The sequence below is a fragment of the Capra hircus genome, chromosome 12, assembly GCF_001704415.2.
Source record: "Capra hircus breed San Clemente chromosome 12, ASM170441v1, whole genome shotgun sequence".
Classification (NCBI taxonomy): Eukaryota; Metazoa; Chordata; class Mammalia; order Artiodactyla; family Bovidae; genus Capra; species Capra hircus.
Genome location: NC_030819.1, coordinates 57010355 through 57025428, shown reverse-complemented (window position 1 = coordinate 57025428; position 15074 = coordinate 57010355). Strand labels below are relative to the sequence as shown.

Here is a 15074-nt window from a genome sequence, read left to right as displayed (position 1 = left end):
CACAAGCTTTAGACGCCCTGTGTCATACAGAGATAAAGGAGGGGGACACAGGTTGTAATTTACGTTTAGCTATAAAGCACTGGTTTCACGGCTGATATGAATGTGGCTTGACAGCCAACAGCCCTAAAAAAGCCCGAAAGAATCTCTGTCACATTCCTATTGGGTATCTGCCCACGGACCCGTGAGCAGGAGTGGGTGAGGATGTTACATAAAGGGACTGCATTCTCAGTACATTCGTGATATATATTAAGAGGAAAAAACCTGCCCTGGCACGGAATCTTGCCCAGCTCGAATTCTGAACTTGGTTGAAGCCAATTTATATAAATAAACTCTTTAAGTTAACTTTGCAATCTGGACTCATGACAAGTGCCTTCAAAATCTTATCAGACCATATTCAGACTCCAAAGACCAAAAACAAGTCATACCTGAGCTTACTGCCACAGGCAAGGAACAGACAACTGTGATCAGACGCCAATGTCAGACAGCCACGCCACCCCTGCCCCTTCTTAATATAAAATACACACCTCTGAACTGCCACCCTAAATAGGCTCTCTACTCCTGACTTTCCAAGTTTCTTTCTCATCCAGTTCTTGAACATTTTCCTTTGAGGAAAACCAGAGAGGGACAGAAAGTGACAGCCACTGACAGGCTCTCTTTAAGATGAGCACGGATTGCCTGGAGACGGATCAGTGTGTACGCTAGCATCTGTAAGCGGCTGCCTTTAGCAACCCATGGACTCTGCCAGAACCAGTGATGGTTAATCAATATCACGAACTTCCCCTGGATGAGTCAGCTGCATGGGACGCCCGCAGCCTAACCCAGTCATCTTGCAAAGGAGTCCCAGTTCTAAACATGTGCAGGGAAAGCTCGCCTAACTGAAGAGGCAAGTCCCAGTGATGGGACCTAGGTGTCATTTTTCTATACACACCAAGGGCTATACTCGAGGGCTTTTCAAATGCAACTTTCAGGAACCAGCAAGGCCAGAAATCCCCATTACTTCATGAAAATATTTCTTCATTAAATATTCAGTTCCCGGCAAATAAGACATTTGACTTTCAGCTTTCAGTTCTAATCACACAAGCAGCTAGACTGGAAACTTGCAACAAACAGCGAACCCCTCAATTCTCTATTAGGAAAACTTCCCACTGACTTTTCTAATTCCACTTGTGAGATAGTCAACAGAGTAAGATAGTGGAGGAAATCAAGATAAGGTTTGCTGGTAGAAAAACAACAGAAGAAACCAATAACTGTGTTGCGTAGTAACACTTATTTGAAGAAATCACCTTATTGGAAATTAACAAGCATTTCTCCGAAAATGCAGTCTTTTAAAATTGATGTTAGGAGATCATATTAGATGAATCACCAGGAAACATTGGAAAGTGTTAATTCAGCATTCACTAATCCAAAGAACTGACTCACTAGAAAAGACCCTGATGCTGGGAAAGACTGAAGACAGGAGGAGAAGGGGATAATGGAGGATGAGGTGGTTGGATGGCATTACCGATTCGATGGACATGAGTTTGAGCAAGCTCTGGGAGTTGGCGATGGACAGGGAGCCTGGCATGCTGCAGTCCATGGAGTTGCAAAGTCAGACATGATTGAGGAAATGAACTCAACTGATGCAGAGTATATTTCCAGTGAGGAAGTATTTCTGATGAGAAAGCCTAAGAAAGTGAGTATCATGAGATGTTTAAAGTAACCAGTTTTTCTGGTGACTTGAGTAGAAGAAATGACAGACTGTGGCCCACTGGAGAAGGGAATGGCAAGCCACTTCAGTATTCTTGCTGAAAATGAACAGGTGAAAGCAAAAGACAGGACACTAAAAGGTAACTCCCCAAGACAGTAGGTGCCCAATACGCTATTGGAGATCAGTGGAGAAATAACTCCAGAAAGAATGAAGAGACAGAGCCAAAGCAAAAACACCACCCAGTGGTGGATGTGACTGGTGATAGAAGCAATGCCCAATGCTGTGAAGAACATCATTGCGATGGGAACCTGGAATGCTAGGTCCGTGAATCAAGGCAAATTGGAAGCGATCAAACAGATGGCAAGAGTAAACGTTGACTTTTTAAGAATCAGCGAACTAAAATGGACTGGAATGGTGAATTTAACTCAGATGACCATTATATTCACTACTGTCGACAAGAATCCCTTAGAAGAAATGGAGTAGCAATCATGGTCAACAAAACAGTCCAAAATGCAGTACTTGGTTGCAGTCTCAAAAATGACAGAATGATCTCTGTTCATTTCCAAGGCAAACAATTCAATATCACGGTAATCCATCTCTATGCCCCAACCAGTAACGCTGAATAAGCTGAAGTTGAATGGTTCTATGAAGACCTACAAGACCTTCTAGAATTAACACCCAAAAAAGATGTCCTTTTCCTTATAGGGGACTGGAATGCAAAAGTAGGAAGTCAAGAAACACCTGGGGTAACAGGCAAATTTGGGCTTGGAGTACAGAATGAAGCAGGGCAAAGTCTAATAGAGTTCTGCCAAGAGAACACACTGGTCATAGCAAACACCCTCTTCCAACAATACAAGAGAAGACTCTACACACGGACATCACCAGATGGTCGACACTGAAATCAGATTGATTATATTCTTTGCAGCCAAAGAAGGAGAAGCTCTATACATTCAGCAAAAACAACACCAGGAGCTGATTGTGGCTCAGATCATGAACTCCTTATTGCTAAATTCAGACTTAAATTGAAGAAAATAGGGAAAACCACTAGACCATTCAGGTATGACCTAAATCAAATCCCTTATGCTTATACAGTGGAAGCGAGAAATAGATTTAAGGGATTAGATCTGATAGACACAGTGCCTGATAAACTATGGATGGAGGTTCGTGACATTGTACAGGAGACAGGAATTAAGACCATCACCAAGAAAAAGACATGCAAAAATGACTGTCTGAGGAGGCCTTACAAATAGCTGTGAAAAGAAGAGAAGTGAAAAGCAAAGGAGAAAAGGAAAGATATACACATTTGAATGCAGAGTTCCAAAGAACAGCAAGGAGAGATAAGAAGGGCTTTCTCAGTGATCAGTGCAAAGAAATAGAGAAAATAAATAGAATGAGAAAGATTAGAGATTTCTTCAAGAAAATCAGAGATACCAAGGGAACATTTCATGCAAAGATGGGCTCAATAAAGGACAGAAATGGAATGGATGTAACAGAAGCAGAAGATATTACGAAGAGGTGGCAAGAATACACAGAAGAACTGTACAAAAAAGATCTTCACAACCCAGATAATCACAATGGTGTGATCACTCACCTAGAGCCAGACACCCTTGAATGTGAAGTCAAGTGGGCCTTAGAAAGCATCACTACGAACAAAGCTAGTGGAGGTGATGGAATTCCAGTTGAGCTATTTCAAATCCTAAAAGATGATGCTGTGAAAGTGCTGCACTCAATATGCCAGCAAATTTGGAAAACTCAGCAGTGGCCACAGGACTGGAAAAGGTCAGTTTTCATTCCAATCCCAAAGAAAGGCAATGCCAAAGAATGCTCAAACTACCACACAATTGCACTCATCTCACACGCTAGCAAAGTAATGCTCAAAATTCTCCAAGCCAGGCTTCAACAGTATGTGAACCGTGAACTTTCACACGTTCAAGCTGTTTTTAGAAAAGGCAGAGGAACCAGAGATCAAATTGCCAACGCCTGCTAGATCATCGAAAAAGCAAGAGAGTTTCAGAAAAACATCTATTTCTGCTTTATTGACTATGCCAAAGGCTTTGACTGTGTGGATCACCATAAACTGTGGAAAATTCTTCAAGAGATGAGAATACCAGACCACCTGACCTGCCTCTTGAGAAATCTGTATGCAGGTCAAGAAGCAACAGTTAGAACTGGACATGGAACAACAGACTGGTTCCAAATAGGAAAACGAGTATGTCAAGGCTGTATATTGTCACCCTGCTTATTTAACTTTGTGCAGAGTACATGATGAGAAACGCTGGGCTGGAAGAAGCACAAGCTGGAATCAAGATTGCCAGGAGAAATATCAGTAACCTCAGATATGCAGATGACACCACCCTTATAGAAGAAAGTGAAGAAGAACTAAAGAGCCTCCTGATGAAAGTGAAAGAGGAGAGTGAAAAAGTTGGCTTAAAGCTCAACATTCAGAAAACAAAGATCATGGCATCCGGTCCCATCACTTCATGGCAAATAGATGGAGAAACAGTGGAAACGGTGGCAGACTTTATTTCTGGGGGCTCCAAAATCACTGCAGATGGTGACTGAAGCCATGAAATTAAAAAGACACTTTCTCCTTGGAAGAAAAGTTATGACCAACCTAGATAGTATATTAAAAACCAGAGACATTACTTTGTCAACAAAGGTCCATCTAGTCAAGTCTACAGTTTGTCCAGTAGTCATGTATGGATGTGAGAGTTGGACTACAAAGAAAGCTGAGCACAGAAGAATTGATGCTTTTGAACTGTGGTGTTGGAGAATACTCTTGAGAGTCCCTTGGACTACAAGGAGATCCAATCAGTCCATCCTAAAGGAGATCAGTCCTGAATGTTCATTTGAAGGACTGATGTTGAAGCTGAAACCCCAATACTTTGGCCACCTGATGCAAAGAGCTGTCATTTGAAAAGACTCTGATGCTGGGAAAGATTGAGGGCAGGAGGAGAAGGGGATGACAGAGGATGAGATGGTTGGATGGCATCAGCAACTTGATGGACATGAGTTTGAGTAAACTCTGGGAGTTGGTGATGGACAGGGAGGCCTGGTGCGCTGCTGTCCATGGGGTCATAAAGAGACATGACTGAGTGACTGAGCTGAACTGAGCAGAAGAAATTCATTAGAAACTATAAATCGTTGCCCTACCTACTGAGTCATCAGTCAAAGAAAGGAGACACAGGGAATAAACACTCCTGCAGTGGGCTCTGTTGGCTAACCACACAATACAGAGCCTTCTAAGAGAATTCTGATTTTGATTAATTTTTTAGGTCAATAAAGAGGCCCCAGAGTCAGTTAGTTTGGTCCCAACTGATGCCCATGGTCCAGAGGTTGTAGACACCTTCAGTTGTCCCCATCAACTTTAACTGGACAGGATCCAACTAGACACGTCCCAGGTGCAGGGCCTAAGAGACTCGGGTTCAATCCCTGGGTCGGGAAGGTCCCCTGGAGAAGGAAATGGCAACCCACTCCAGTATTTGTGCCTGGAGAATCCTATGGACAGAGGAGCCTGGCAGGCGTTGGTCCATAGAGTCTCAGAGAGTCAGACACAACTGAAGCAGCTTGACACAAACGCACATCTAGAGACTAAGGATTAGCATACTCTATGGTTAGAGGCTCTCTCCTGCTGGACATGGATAAGAAACATACAGCCCTTACTGCCTTGAAACCACAAAGTGAAACAGATTTAGGATGAAATGATGCTGTGCGTTAAGCCAGAGAGACAGAGAGAACCAGACTCTTGAATAACACTGTTGAACTCCTGCACCAACAAACCACCAATCTCCCCTTTCAATTCCAGCAACAAAATTCCTTTCATCCCCTCTGAGGACTTTCCTGCCCCTTGCACTTACACTGCAAAGGAGAGGATGACCCTGTAAAGAACCTTCAGGTGGCAAGGGAGCAGTCCACAAGTTTTGGGCAACCACGGATGACAACGCATCTACTACCTTCTACCTCCACAATGGGCCAAAAAGCTTTTCAGGGCTCCAACTCCTAGAAACAGGGCACTTAGTGTAAGAAATAATAGAAACACTTTAATCTTTGCAGAAATAAAAACCACATTTGCATTATCAACTCTCCATTCCTGAAAGAATAAAAACTCACAATCTGAATTATTTAGGTTAAGAGGGCTGTCGACAGCCATATTTCCCCTGAATTACAATTCCCCTTCTCCTTTCACATCACAAAAGCATCACTGGGATTATCCCACAAATAGCCAGGTACAATTATCTGCAGCATCTTCTGCCCAGGCCCCATTTAAACTCATGTATATATCCATGCACATAACCAGCCATCAACCCAGCCCCACAGGCATGCTGCGGATTCATTTCCTTAAGCCACGCCTGAAGATCACCAGGTCCACTGACAGCAGTGATCACCCTCCTGGGTGCAGAGTCCTGAGCACTCGTGTGCCCTCCTCAGCCTCACAGTTCATCATCACCTCATTTTGCAGCAGGTGAGGAAGAGGAAGCACAGAGCAGCTGAGCCCTGAGACACAATGAGTAAGGGATGGAGCCTCTGTGTCTGGCTCCTGCTGCCCGTCTCCCTGTTCTACCACTCGCTGCCTCTGCTGAAAAGCTCACTCAGATCCACCAGTTATAAGACTCGGCGAAATAAAAGGCGATTCATACACAAAATGAAATGAAAAGAGAGGCTAATAAATTCTTACTTGTTTACCAGTGGAATACTAAGGGCCCAGCCGGCAGCCAAGTCTGGATATTTAAAAACTGTAGGATTTTCAGAAAAGGCATAATGGTGAATTATTGTAGATTCTTCGTCATGTAATGCTTTTCCTAAAAACCATTCCTGTTAAATAAAGATAGAAAAAATTTTTTAAAAAGCCATTCAGGCAAGACTCAAAACAAATAAGTACCATTAGTTTTAGTTAAATATTCTGAGTGATAAAGCATAAGCACAGACTATATATTTTTTAAGAATTTTAACAAAAATATAATACTCATATGATAATGAATACAGCATAATCTTTGGCTATGAAGAAAGCAATTTAAGATCATACCATCAGGATGAACAAAATGTTAGTCATCATTACATTACAAACACAAAAATGTTACTTTATAGAATATTTCCTATCAAAATACTATTAAAGGAAATTGTTCCTTTTTTGTGTGTAGTTCAACATTTATTTAATGAATTTAGGAACAAAGTGATAGTCTATGAATACAATTTGAATATAAAAACAATCAAATGTAGAAATTTATATACTAATTTATTTGTACTGGCTTCCCTGATAGCTCAGTTGGTAAAGAATCCACCCGCAATGCAAGAACCCCTGGTTTGGGAAGATTCACTGGAGAAGGGGTAGGCTACCCACTCCAGTATTCTTGGGCTTCCCTTGTGGCTCAGCTGGTAAAGGATGTGCCTGCCATGTGGGAGACCTGGGTTTGATTATTTTTATTGACCAAAGCAGAGGCAGTAGGCTGAAAGATGACGCACTCAATTTAGGATAATTCAAGAGGTTTATTTGCCAAAGTGACCGTAACCCTCCCAGGTATGAGGGGTCAGGAAAGAGCCGTGAGTGAGATGGCAGGAGTCAGCACGGAGCCCGTGGCTGCAGAGCGGTCCCCACCCTCTGGTGCTTGAGAGATGAGAGGAAGGAGAAAACAGAAAATTCCTTCTAGAACCAGTGCTTACTTTATTCATTCATTCAATTAACATTTACTATTTGTTATCAATTACCATTTATCCCTTACCAGGTGGGAACAGAGCTTATACAACAGTGGGGAGACAGAAAGCAATCAAGAAAATAAAATGAGTTCAGATAGTGACGGCATGTGCTACGATGAAAATAAAACAGAGTGACGGGGACCACCCTGGAAAGAGAGGGAACCTCTTAGGAGATCACCACTGAACTCAGCCTTAAGATCACTAAGCTGAGCACACATCTGGGGAATAACAGGTGAGGCAGTTGATATAAAGTCCCTGAAGTGGAAAAAAAAAAAAAAACTTGATATATATTTGATGAAAAAATTTAGTTTGGTGTGGCTAGAAGATACTGGATATGGGAAATAAGGTACAAAAGAGAAGCCGAAGAGAGACCAGGGTTCGTATGTCACAAGAGAACAGTCTGGGTCAGACCTACTCTCCCACCAAGAACAAGTACAAAAGCTGGAGACGTTCTTAGAGCAGATGATTGAGAGCAGCGGAAAGCAACAGGCAAACAGGATGCGAGGGTTAACATCCCAGAGAGCAGGAGAGCCCACCCATGGGAACCCCATATTCATCTTCTTTACCCTCGAGGAATTTGCTGGTTCTCAGAGCAAAGGAAAAGCTATGACAAACCTAGACAGTGTATTAAAGCAGAGACATCCCTTTGCCGATAAAGGTCCGTATAGTCAAAGCTATGGTTTTTCCAGTAGTTGTATACAGATGCGACAACTGGATCATAAAGAAGGCTGAGCACCAAAGAATTCATGTTTTCGAACTGTGGCGCTGGAGAAGACTCTTGAGTCCCTTGGACAGCAAAGAGATCAAACCAGTCAATCCTAAAGGAAATCAACCCTGAATATTAAATTGGAAGGACTGATGCTGAAGCTCCAATACTTTGGCCACCTGATGCAAAGAGCTGACTCATTTGAAAAGACCCTGATGCTGGGAAAGATTGAAGGCAGGAGGAGAAGGGGATGGCAGAGGACGAGATGGTTGGATGGCATTACCGACTCAATGGACATGAGTTTGAGCAAGCTCTAGGAGTTGGTGATGGACAGGGAAGCCTGGCGTGCTGCAGTCCATGGGGTCGCAGAGTCGGACAAGGCTGAGCGACGGAACAACAAGAGCAAAGGACAGCACAGCACAGAGAGTGGCCCCTGGGGGGCTCCTGTATGGCTGCGCTGCAGAGACAGCTGGAGCCGGAGGCTGCCACGGAGATAGGGGCTGGCCGGCACCCAAAGGAGCGACGCCAACATTCTGCCTGCAATCTCCCTTCAACTCCTAGGCTACACGAAAACCAAGAGAAAAATCACACGAACCAAGTGGAAAACAGCAGTGAAGTGGCTAAAATCTAAGCAGAGGAAAAATTCAGCAGTAGTTCTGGGAGCCCAAGGCTGGAGTACAGGGTCTACTGGGGGAAAGGGTTTATGGATAAGGGCAGTCTGTAAACAGACCCACCCAAACAAGGTCTACAACCCCAGAGAAGATCCAGTCTTCCTGTAGGAAGGGATACCACCCACAATCTCTTCAGTTTTTCACATCAAAGAGCTGACACTGAGTGAAAATTAACCCTGCACACCAAGAAACAAGACCACACCAAAAACAGAAAAATGAGAACTAGAGCTTCACAAATAAGATTCTGCAGTTAAACTATAGTTAATATGGTTAAGAAAATAGATGAAAAGATGATTTTTACCAAAGAACTAGAACCTATAAACAAGAGCCAGACAGAAATTCTAAAACTGAATAATGCAATAGCTAAAATTAAGAATTCAAGTGAATATCAGACATTAATAATATTGGGTTGGCCAAGAAGTTTGAGTTTGTACAGAAAAACCCACACTGACTTTTTGGCCAACCCCAATACAAGAGATACCAGGGCTTCAGCTAATAGCTGAAGCTGGTAAAGAATCTGCCTGCAATGCAGGAGACCCCAGTTTGATTCCTGGGTTGGGAAGATCCGCTGGAGAAGGGAAAGGCTGATAGACAGGGATGCGTCTCCAAGATGCGGGAGACTGAGGTGGAAGAGGAACAAAGGGGAACGCAGAGTTCATGTTTGAACCAGGCGAGTCGGCAGCTCCTGCTGGGCCGTGGGCACGGGATCAGAAAGCGCGAAACTCACTCCCTTGGCTCCTTCACTCGTGGCTCAACCTGACGTGAGCTGTGAAGCTCTTCCTAAATACCCCAAACAGAGAAGGAAGTCCACCCCCAGCCTAGCCGGCATCCCTCGCATTTTGTGTTCTTTTTCTCCACAGCACTTACTACCATCTGATGCAGTATTTCAGGTCTGCCTACTGCCCGTCTCCCCGGCATCACTATGAACACTCCCTCCTTGTGACCCGGGGTGGTGTCCATTTCACCCGCCGCTCTATCTACAGGCCCCCTCACCTGCCCCAGGTGCTCCGAGTTTTGTGTTAAATGATGCACCAATCCTGGGAGAGCTTTCAAAGGCAACCATTAAAGAAACGTCAGCAGGATCATTAAGTACCCGAAGTTCTAAAGCTTGGTAGTATTTTCTGTTATCCAGCCATCACGACCTCCCTCCCTATTCCTTATCAGAAAATAAAAGCAGGAGAGAGACAGTGCTGTCTCCTAAGAGCCCTCTTCTGCTCATGGCTGTATTTCAAACACCTCCCCGTCTCAGTCTGGGTCAGTTCAGCAACAAGTTATAAATGAGCAGACATGAAAGGTCTAGGTTCCTAGTTCCACCCGAGGATTTCTTCCCACCACTTTATGGATATATGAAGTCACCACTGGGCAAGGGAAGTAATTATAAAGCAAATAACCTTGGCTTAAGATAGAAAATTCAACATCTTAAAAATTCAAGTGACTAAACATTAACCAACATGAAAATCATCACATTTAACATACCATGTACATATAGCTTGTTTAAAGAAAATAAAAAACACTTCATCATAAATAAATGATAATTTTTATCATTTCAATGTTCAGTATATTTTAGCACTTTTCTCAATAATCTTCTACTATTATAATCTCCTGTTCCAAACATAAATTTATACAGAACATGTTTTTATATTTTAATGATTAAGAGCAGTGTTTGGCTATCTAGTATATAAGACTGTTTTTCAATATTTTTGTGGGGGGTTATACTGTAAAGTGGGCTTCCCTGGTGGCTCAGACAGCAAAGAATCTTCCTGTAATGCGGGAGACCTGGGTTCGATCCCGGGTAGGGAAGAGCCCCTGGAGAAGGGCATGGCAACCCACTCCACTATTCTTGTCTTGCCTGGAGAATCCACACGGACAGAGGAGCCTGTCCATGCTGCAGTCCTTGGGGTCGCAGAGTCGGACACAACTGAGCAACTAAGCATCAGTTCAGTCAGTTCAGTTGCTCAGTCATGTCCGACTCTTTGCAACCCCATGAATTGCAGCACGCCAGGCCTCCCTGTCCATCACCAACTCCCGGAGTTCACTCAGATTCACGTTCATCGAGTCAGTGATGCCATCCAGCCACCTCATCCTCTCGTCCCCTTCTCCTCCTGCCCCCAATCCCTCCCAGCACCAGAGTCTTTTCATAGACGCATATTATAAACTACTCTAAGTGAGAAATTGGGAGAAGGCAATGGCACCCCACTGCAGTACTCTTTCCTGGAGAATCCCAGGGACGGGGGAGCCTGGTGGGCTGCCGTCTATGGGGTCGCACAGAGTCAGACACAACTGAAGTGACTTAGCAGCAGCAGCAAGGGGGGAAATTAATACATATTCTGTGAAGAAGCACTCCCTGTTGTGTCCCTCTTTGCGATCCCGTGGACTGTAGTCCATGGGACTCTCCAGGCCAGAATACTGGAATGCGTAGCCATTCCCTTCTCTAGGGGATCTTCCCAACCCAGGAATCGAATCCAGGTCTCCACACTGCAGGTGGATTCTTCACCAGCTGAGCTGCCAGGGAAGCCCAGTGATTTTCCTAATGACTTCTTAATAAAGACTATTAAGACAAACTGTAAAAGAATAACTCAGTGCTCTAGCAGTATCTTAGAATTACTCTTTGCCAGCACTCATGTTTTACCTCTATTAAGAATTAAAAATTAAAGACATTTCAGCAAATGCACACATAATAAAAGCATCCTGTAGGGGAAAAAGAAAACCAGAAAGACTTCAATAAGATATAGAAATTTACAGAAATCACCCAGAAAGGCAATTAACAGAGATTAATTACTTTAATAAAGATTGAAGTTTTTCATTTAAAATATTGTATAACAGCATAAATTTGATTGGTGAGGATGACAAGACATTGAAGGGAAACAATGTCAGAATCCAGTGAAATAATGACATTCTAACACATATTATTTTAATATAGTTTATTTGTGTCAGTGTCAAAACTAGGTTTGTTTTATACTTTTTTCCTAAAATTTCATACGGTCGGGGGAAAAAAACACTGGTTTGAGCTAACTTCAACATCATGTAATTTTTATTCCCTAGTGCTAGTTTTAAATGAAATAAAACGTCCTTGACTTTTTTTCATGTGGTAGAGCTCACAAAAGAAGAAAATGTCTTATTTTACCTCTGTTCTGTACTTGATTTTCATGAACTTGCTCTGAACTTTTAAATTTATCATTCCAATTTTCATTAAAAAGTACAGTGAGTCACCATCTTCTGTACAGAATTAGAGCTATGGATAATGGAAAAAATAATCTCCAGGTGAAGCAAACACTAGGAGGCGATTAAAACTCCTACATTCCAAAAAAGAGCTGGGAGTTTTTCTCAAGTCAAAGGAAAACATAAAAGCCTAACAAATCTTTTACATAAAACATGGCACAAAGCACACAGACACTGCTCAGCACCATCTGAAAAGACTGGATCAGACACATTCATAAATCTTCTCTCCTTTGAAGGAATTTTTTTTTTAACCTAACAACTTTCTCATTCAATTATATCTGTGTTTTCCCAGAAGTCAAAAGCATGAAAAGAAATCATAATGGGTCCTTACAGCATTTAAAAAGCATCAAGACCAGTGGTTTTATTGTAGTAACAAACTTTCCAACCAACCTAATGGTTGGAAACCAACCTAATGGTCACCGTTGCCCAATTCTGTGTGTGTCCACAACAACAAACCCCACGGGCACTAGGAAGCCATGGCTCTGATTCACTTCTGGAGTGGGCATCAGAACAGGGGTGGGCGGGTGTCCATCAGTACCAGAAAGGACCCAATTCCACTTATTCCACATTGAAAGAACCCCATAAATTGATCAGGGCGTAACCTGGACTTCTCCAAGAGAACTGAACAGCCTAATTTACCCTCCAGAAAGCTCCAGAGCTGCCTGTAAACCTCCAGAGATACTGCACGTAGCCCAGCAGGACAGCTGATGTTTCAGAGTTACTCGGTCCTACACAAATATTTAGGGTTTCTCAGGCGGCTCAGTGGTAAAGAATTCACCTGCCAATGCAGGAGACACAGGAGATGCAGGTTTTATCCCTGAGTTAGGAAGATCCCCTGGAGGAGAGCGTGGCAACCCACCGCAGTATCCTTGCCTGGGAAATCCCATGGACACAGGCGCCTGGCGGGCTACAGTCCATGAGGTCACAAACAGTCAGACACGACTGAGCATGCACGCGCACGCACACACACACGCGCACACACACACACACACACACACACATATTCACTGACCACCTAGTAAGTGTTAAACACTATGTTCAGCACTCAGAACTTAGAGGTAAACATGATCCATCTGTAACATCCTATCTGCATGAGATAAACTTTTAACATATGAAGGCAGGGGTGAACTTTTCTCACAAGGTATATCTGTCTCACGTCCAGCCCTTCTCAGATACTGTTCCCTCTGCTTAAGAGTTCTCTCTCCTACTAACTCCTACTCACTCCATGGGACTCAGGTTAAATGTCACATTACGTCATGACCTTCCCAAATAAGATCTGATGCTCTGCTGTGTTGCTTCTAACAATGCCCAGTGTTTCCCTTAAAAGATGTCTCACTTTTAACTGTAACTGCTTCTTCAACGGTGCATCACTCCCTGCTACTCTGCACCATCCATCCCGTCAAGACCCTTGTCTGTCTGTCCAAGCTCCTGCTATCATAGTGCCCAACACACAGTTGGTACTCAAAGTTATTTCTCACCTAACACAATATGCGGTCATTGTTGATAAAGAGAAATAACCAATTTGAACTTATTTCTGAACTCTGGTTTATAGTTTTCTTAATCTTCTAAAACTGGTAAAACATATAGAGTTTGTTTTTTTTTTTTTTCATTTAAAAATGGCTCATTGTAACTTTCATCTGTCTGATAGCTCCAAACCTCAAAGAGAATTATTTAACATTGTTTCCAGATATTTAACTGCTATTTCATTCTTTCTTCTTTAAAGTTAAAGCAAGTTTACTGAGCTACACATTCCATATAATATGCTGCATAGCACAGGGTGAGAGCAGCCTATTTTGTTCCTCTTAATTTTAAATTAAGTGTTTTTTACTGGACTGAAAAACCTGTTAATCAAAATTAAACTTCCTTTAAGCACTTTCTCCATGCCAAATAAAAATACTTGAAGTTGTATTTACCTTTGATGGGTCATATCTTCTGAGTGTTTCTAAGAGTTGTACAATTTGTATTCTTGTCTCTTCTTCACAGAAGAAAATCCATGATGAATTTCTGCTATACATTACAGAAAAGCTGAGAAAAGGAAAGATTCTAGTAATCATTCTTATAAAGTGAGTTTATAACAAGGTTTAAAACTTACTAAGGAAGAGAAAGCAGGAAGCAAACAAAGGACATACGAAATAGCATGAAATCTGAATTTTTTCCCCTGTTATTTTTCTTCCATGTATAGTTTCAGCTTATATTAATAGAAAAGCCAGATGCTAATGGTTTACGAAACAGCCAGAGTTCAAGTTAACTCTTTCCATGACAAACCCCAGATCAACAGATCTCAAAATCAGTCTCAAAATATCAAATATACTGATATTATATCTTTTAAGAAAGAAACATTTAAAAATAAAAGCTATTCATGATTAAGAATCAATCATTAAGAAATCTGATTAAGGTAGCAGTTATAGAATCCAACGACTTTACTTGCTGACTCTCGGGAAAAACACGCTTAGTGAAAAAACAAGGAAGCCTACAAGTGTCAGGTAGGGATGCCAATGATGAGCACGTTTCAAGGGCAACGTACTGCGGTAACAACGGAAGGATGGTCCACGCGCCTTCCTGCTGAGCCAGCTGGTGAAGGAGAAGCACTGCGGGCATTTCCTGAAGAAACAACCATCAAAGCAAAACATAAGTAACACAATATGGCCACAACGATTTCTTTAAGAGACTCAGATTTCAAACCAGGTATTTTCAAAGATCTGACATTTTACTCTTCATACTACTCTCTTCTTTTTTCTTCTCTTCGGGAGCCACTAGAAATGAAGGACTTTAACTGAACCCACACAAGCTCCCCAGCGCCTCGGCTCCAGACAGCGCTGAAGCCCTGAAATTTGCATATCTGCAGTTGGACTGTGAAGAAGGCTGAGCGCCGAAGAATTGATGCTTTTGAACTGTGGTGTTGGAGAAGACTCTTGAGAGTCCCTTGGACTGCAAGCAGATCCAACCAGTCCATTCTGAAGGAGATCAACCCTGGGATTTCTTTGGAAGGAATGATGCTAAAGCTGAAACTCCAGTACTTTGGCTACCTCATGAGAAGAGTTGACTCATTGGAAAAGACCCTGATGCTGGGAAGGATTGGGGGCAGGAGGAGAAGGGGATG

At 42.6% G+C, this 15074-nt stretch overlaps 1 protein-coding gene across 2 annotated transcripts in view; it reads right to left on the bottom strand.

Annotated features, from left to right (window-relative positions):
- The window catches only part of B3GLCT (beta 3-glucosyltransferase), a 110499-nt gene that overhangs the window by 46255 nt on the left and 49170 nt on the right, over window positions 1–15074 (bottom strand). For both annotated transcript variants that reach the window (XR_001918941.1, XM_018056622.1), the window contains exons 5-7: window positions 14499–14575; window positions 13888–13999; window positions 6363–6499 (exon numbers count right to left, since the gene is read on the bottom strand). Coding sequence is in view for 1 of the 2 variants with exons in the window: in XM_018056622.1 (XP_017912111.1) it covers window positions 6363–6499; window positions 13888–13999; window positions 14499–14575 (326 nt within the window). In the remaining variant the exon portion in view is untranslated. The remainder of the gene's footprint in view (window positions 1–6362; window positions 6500–13887; window positions 14000–14498; window positions 14576–15074) is intronic.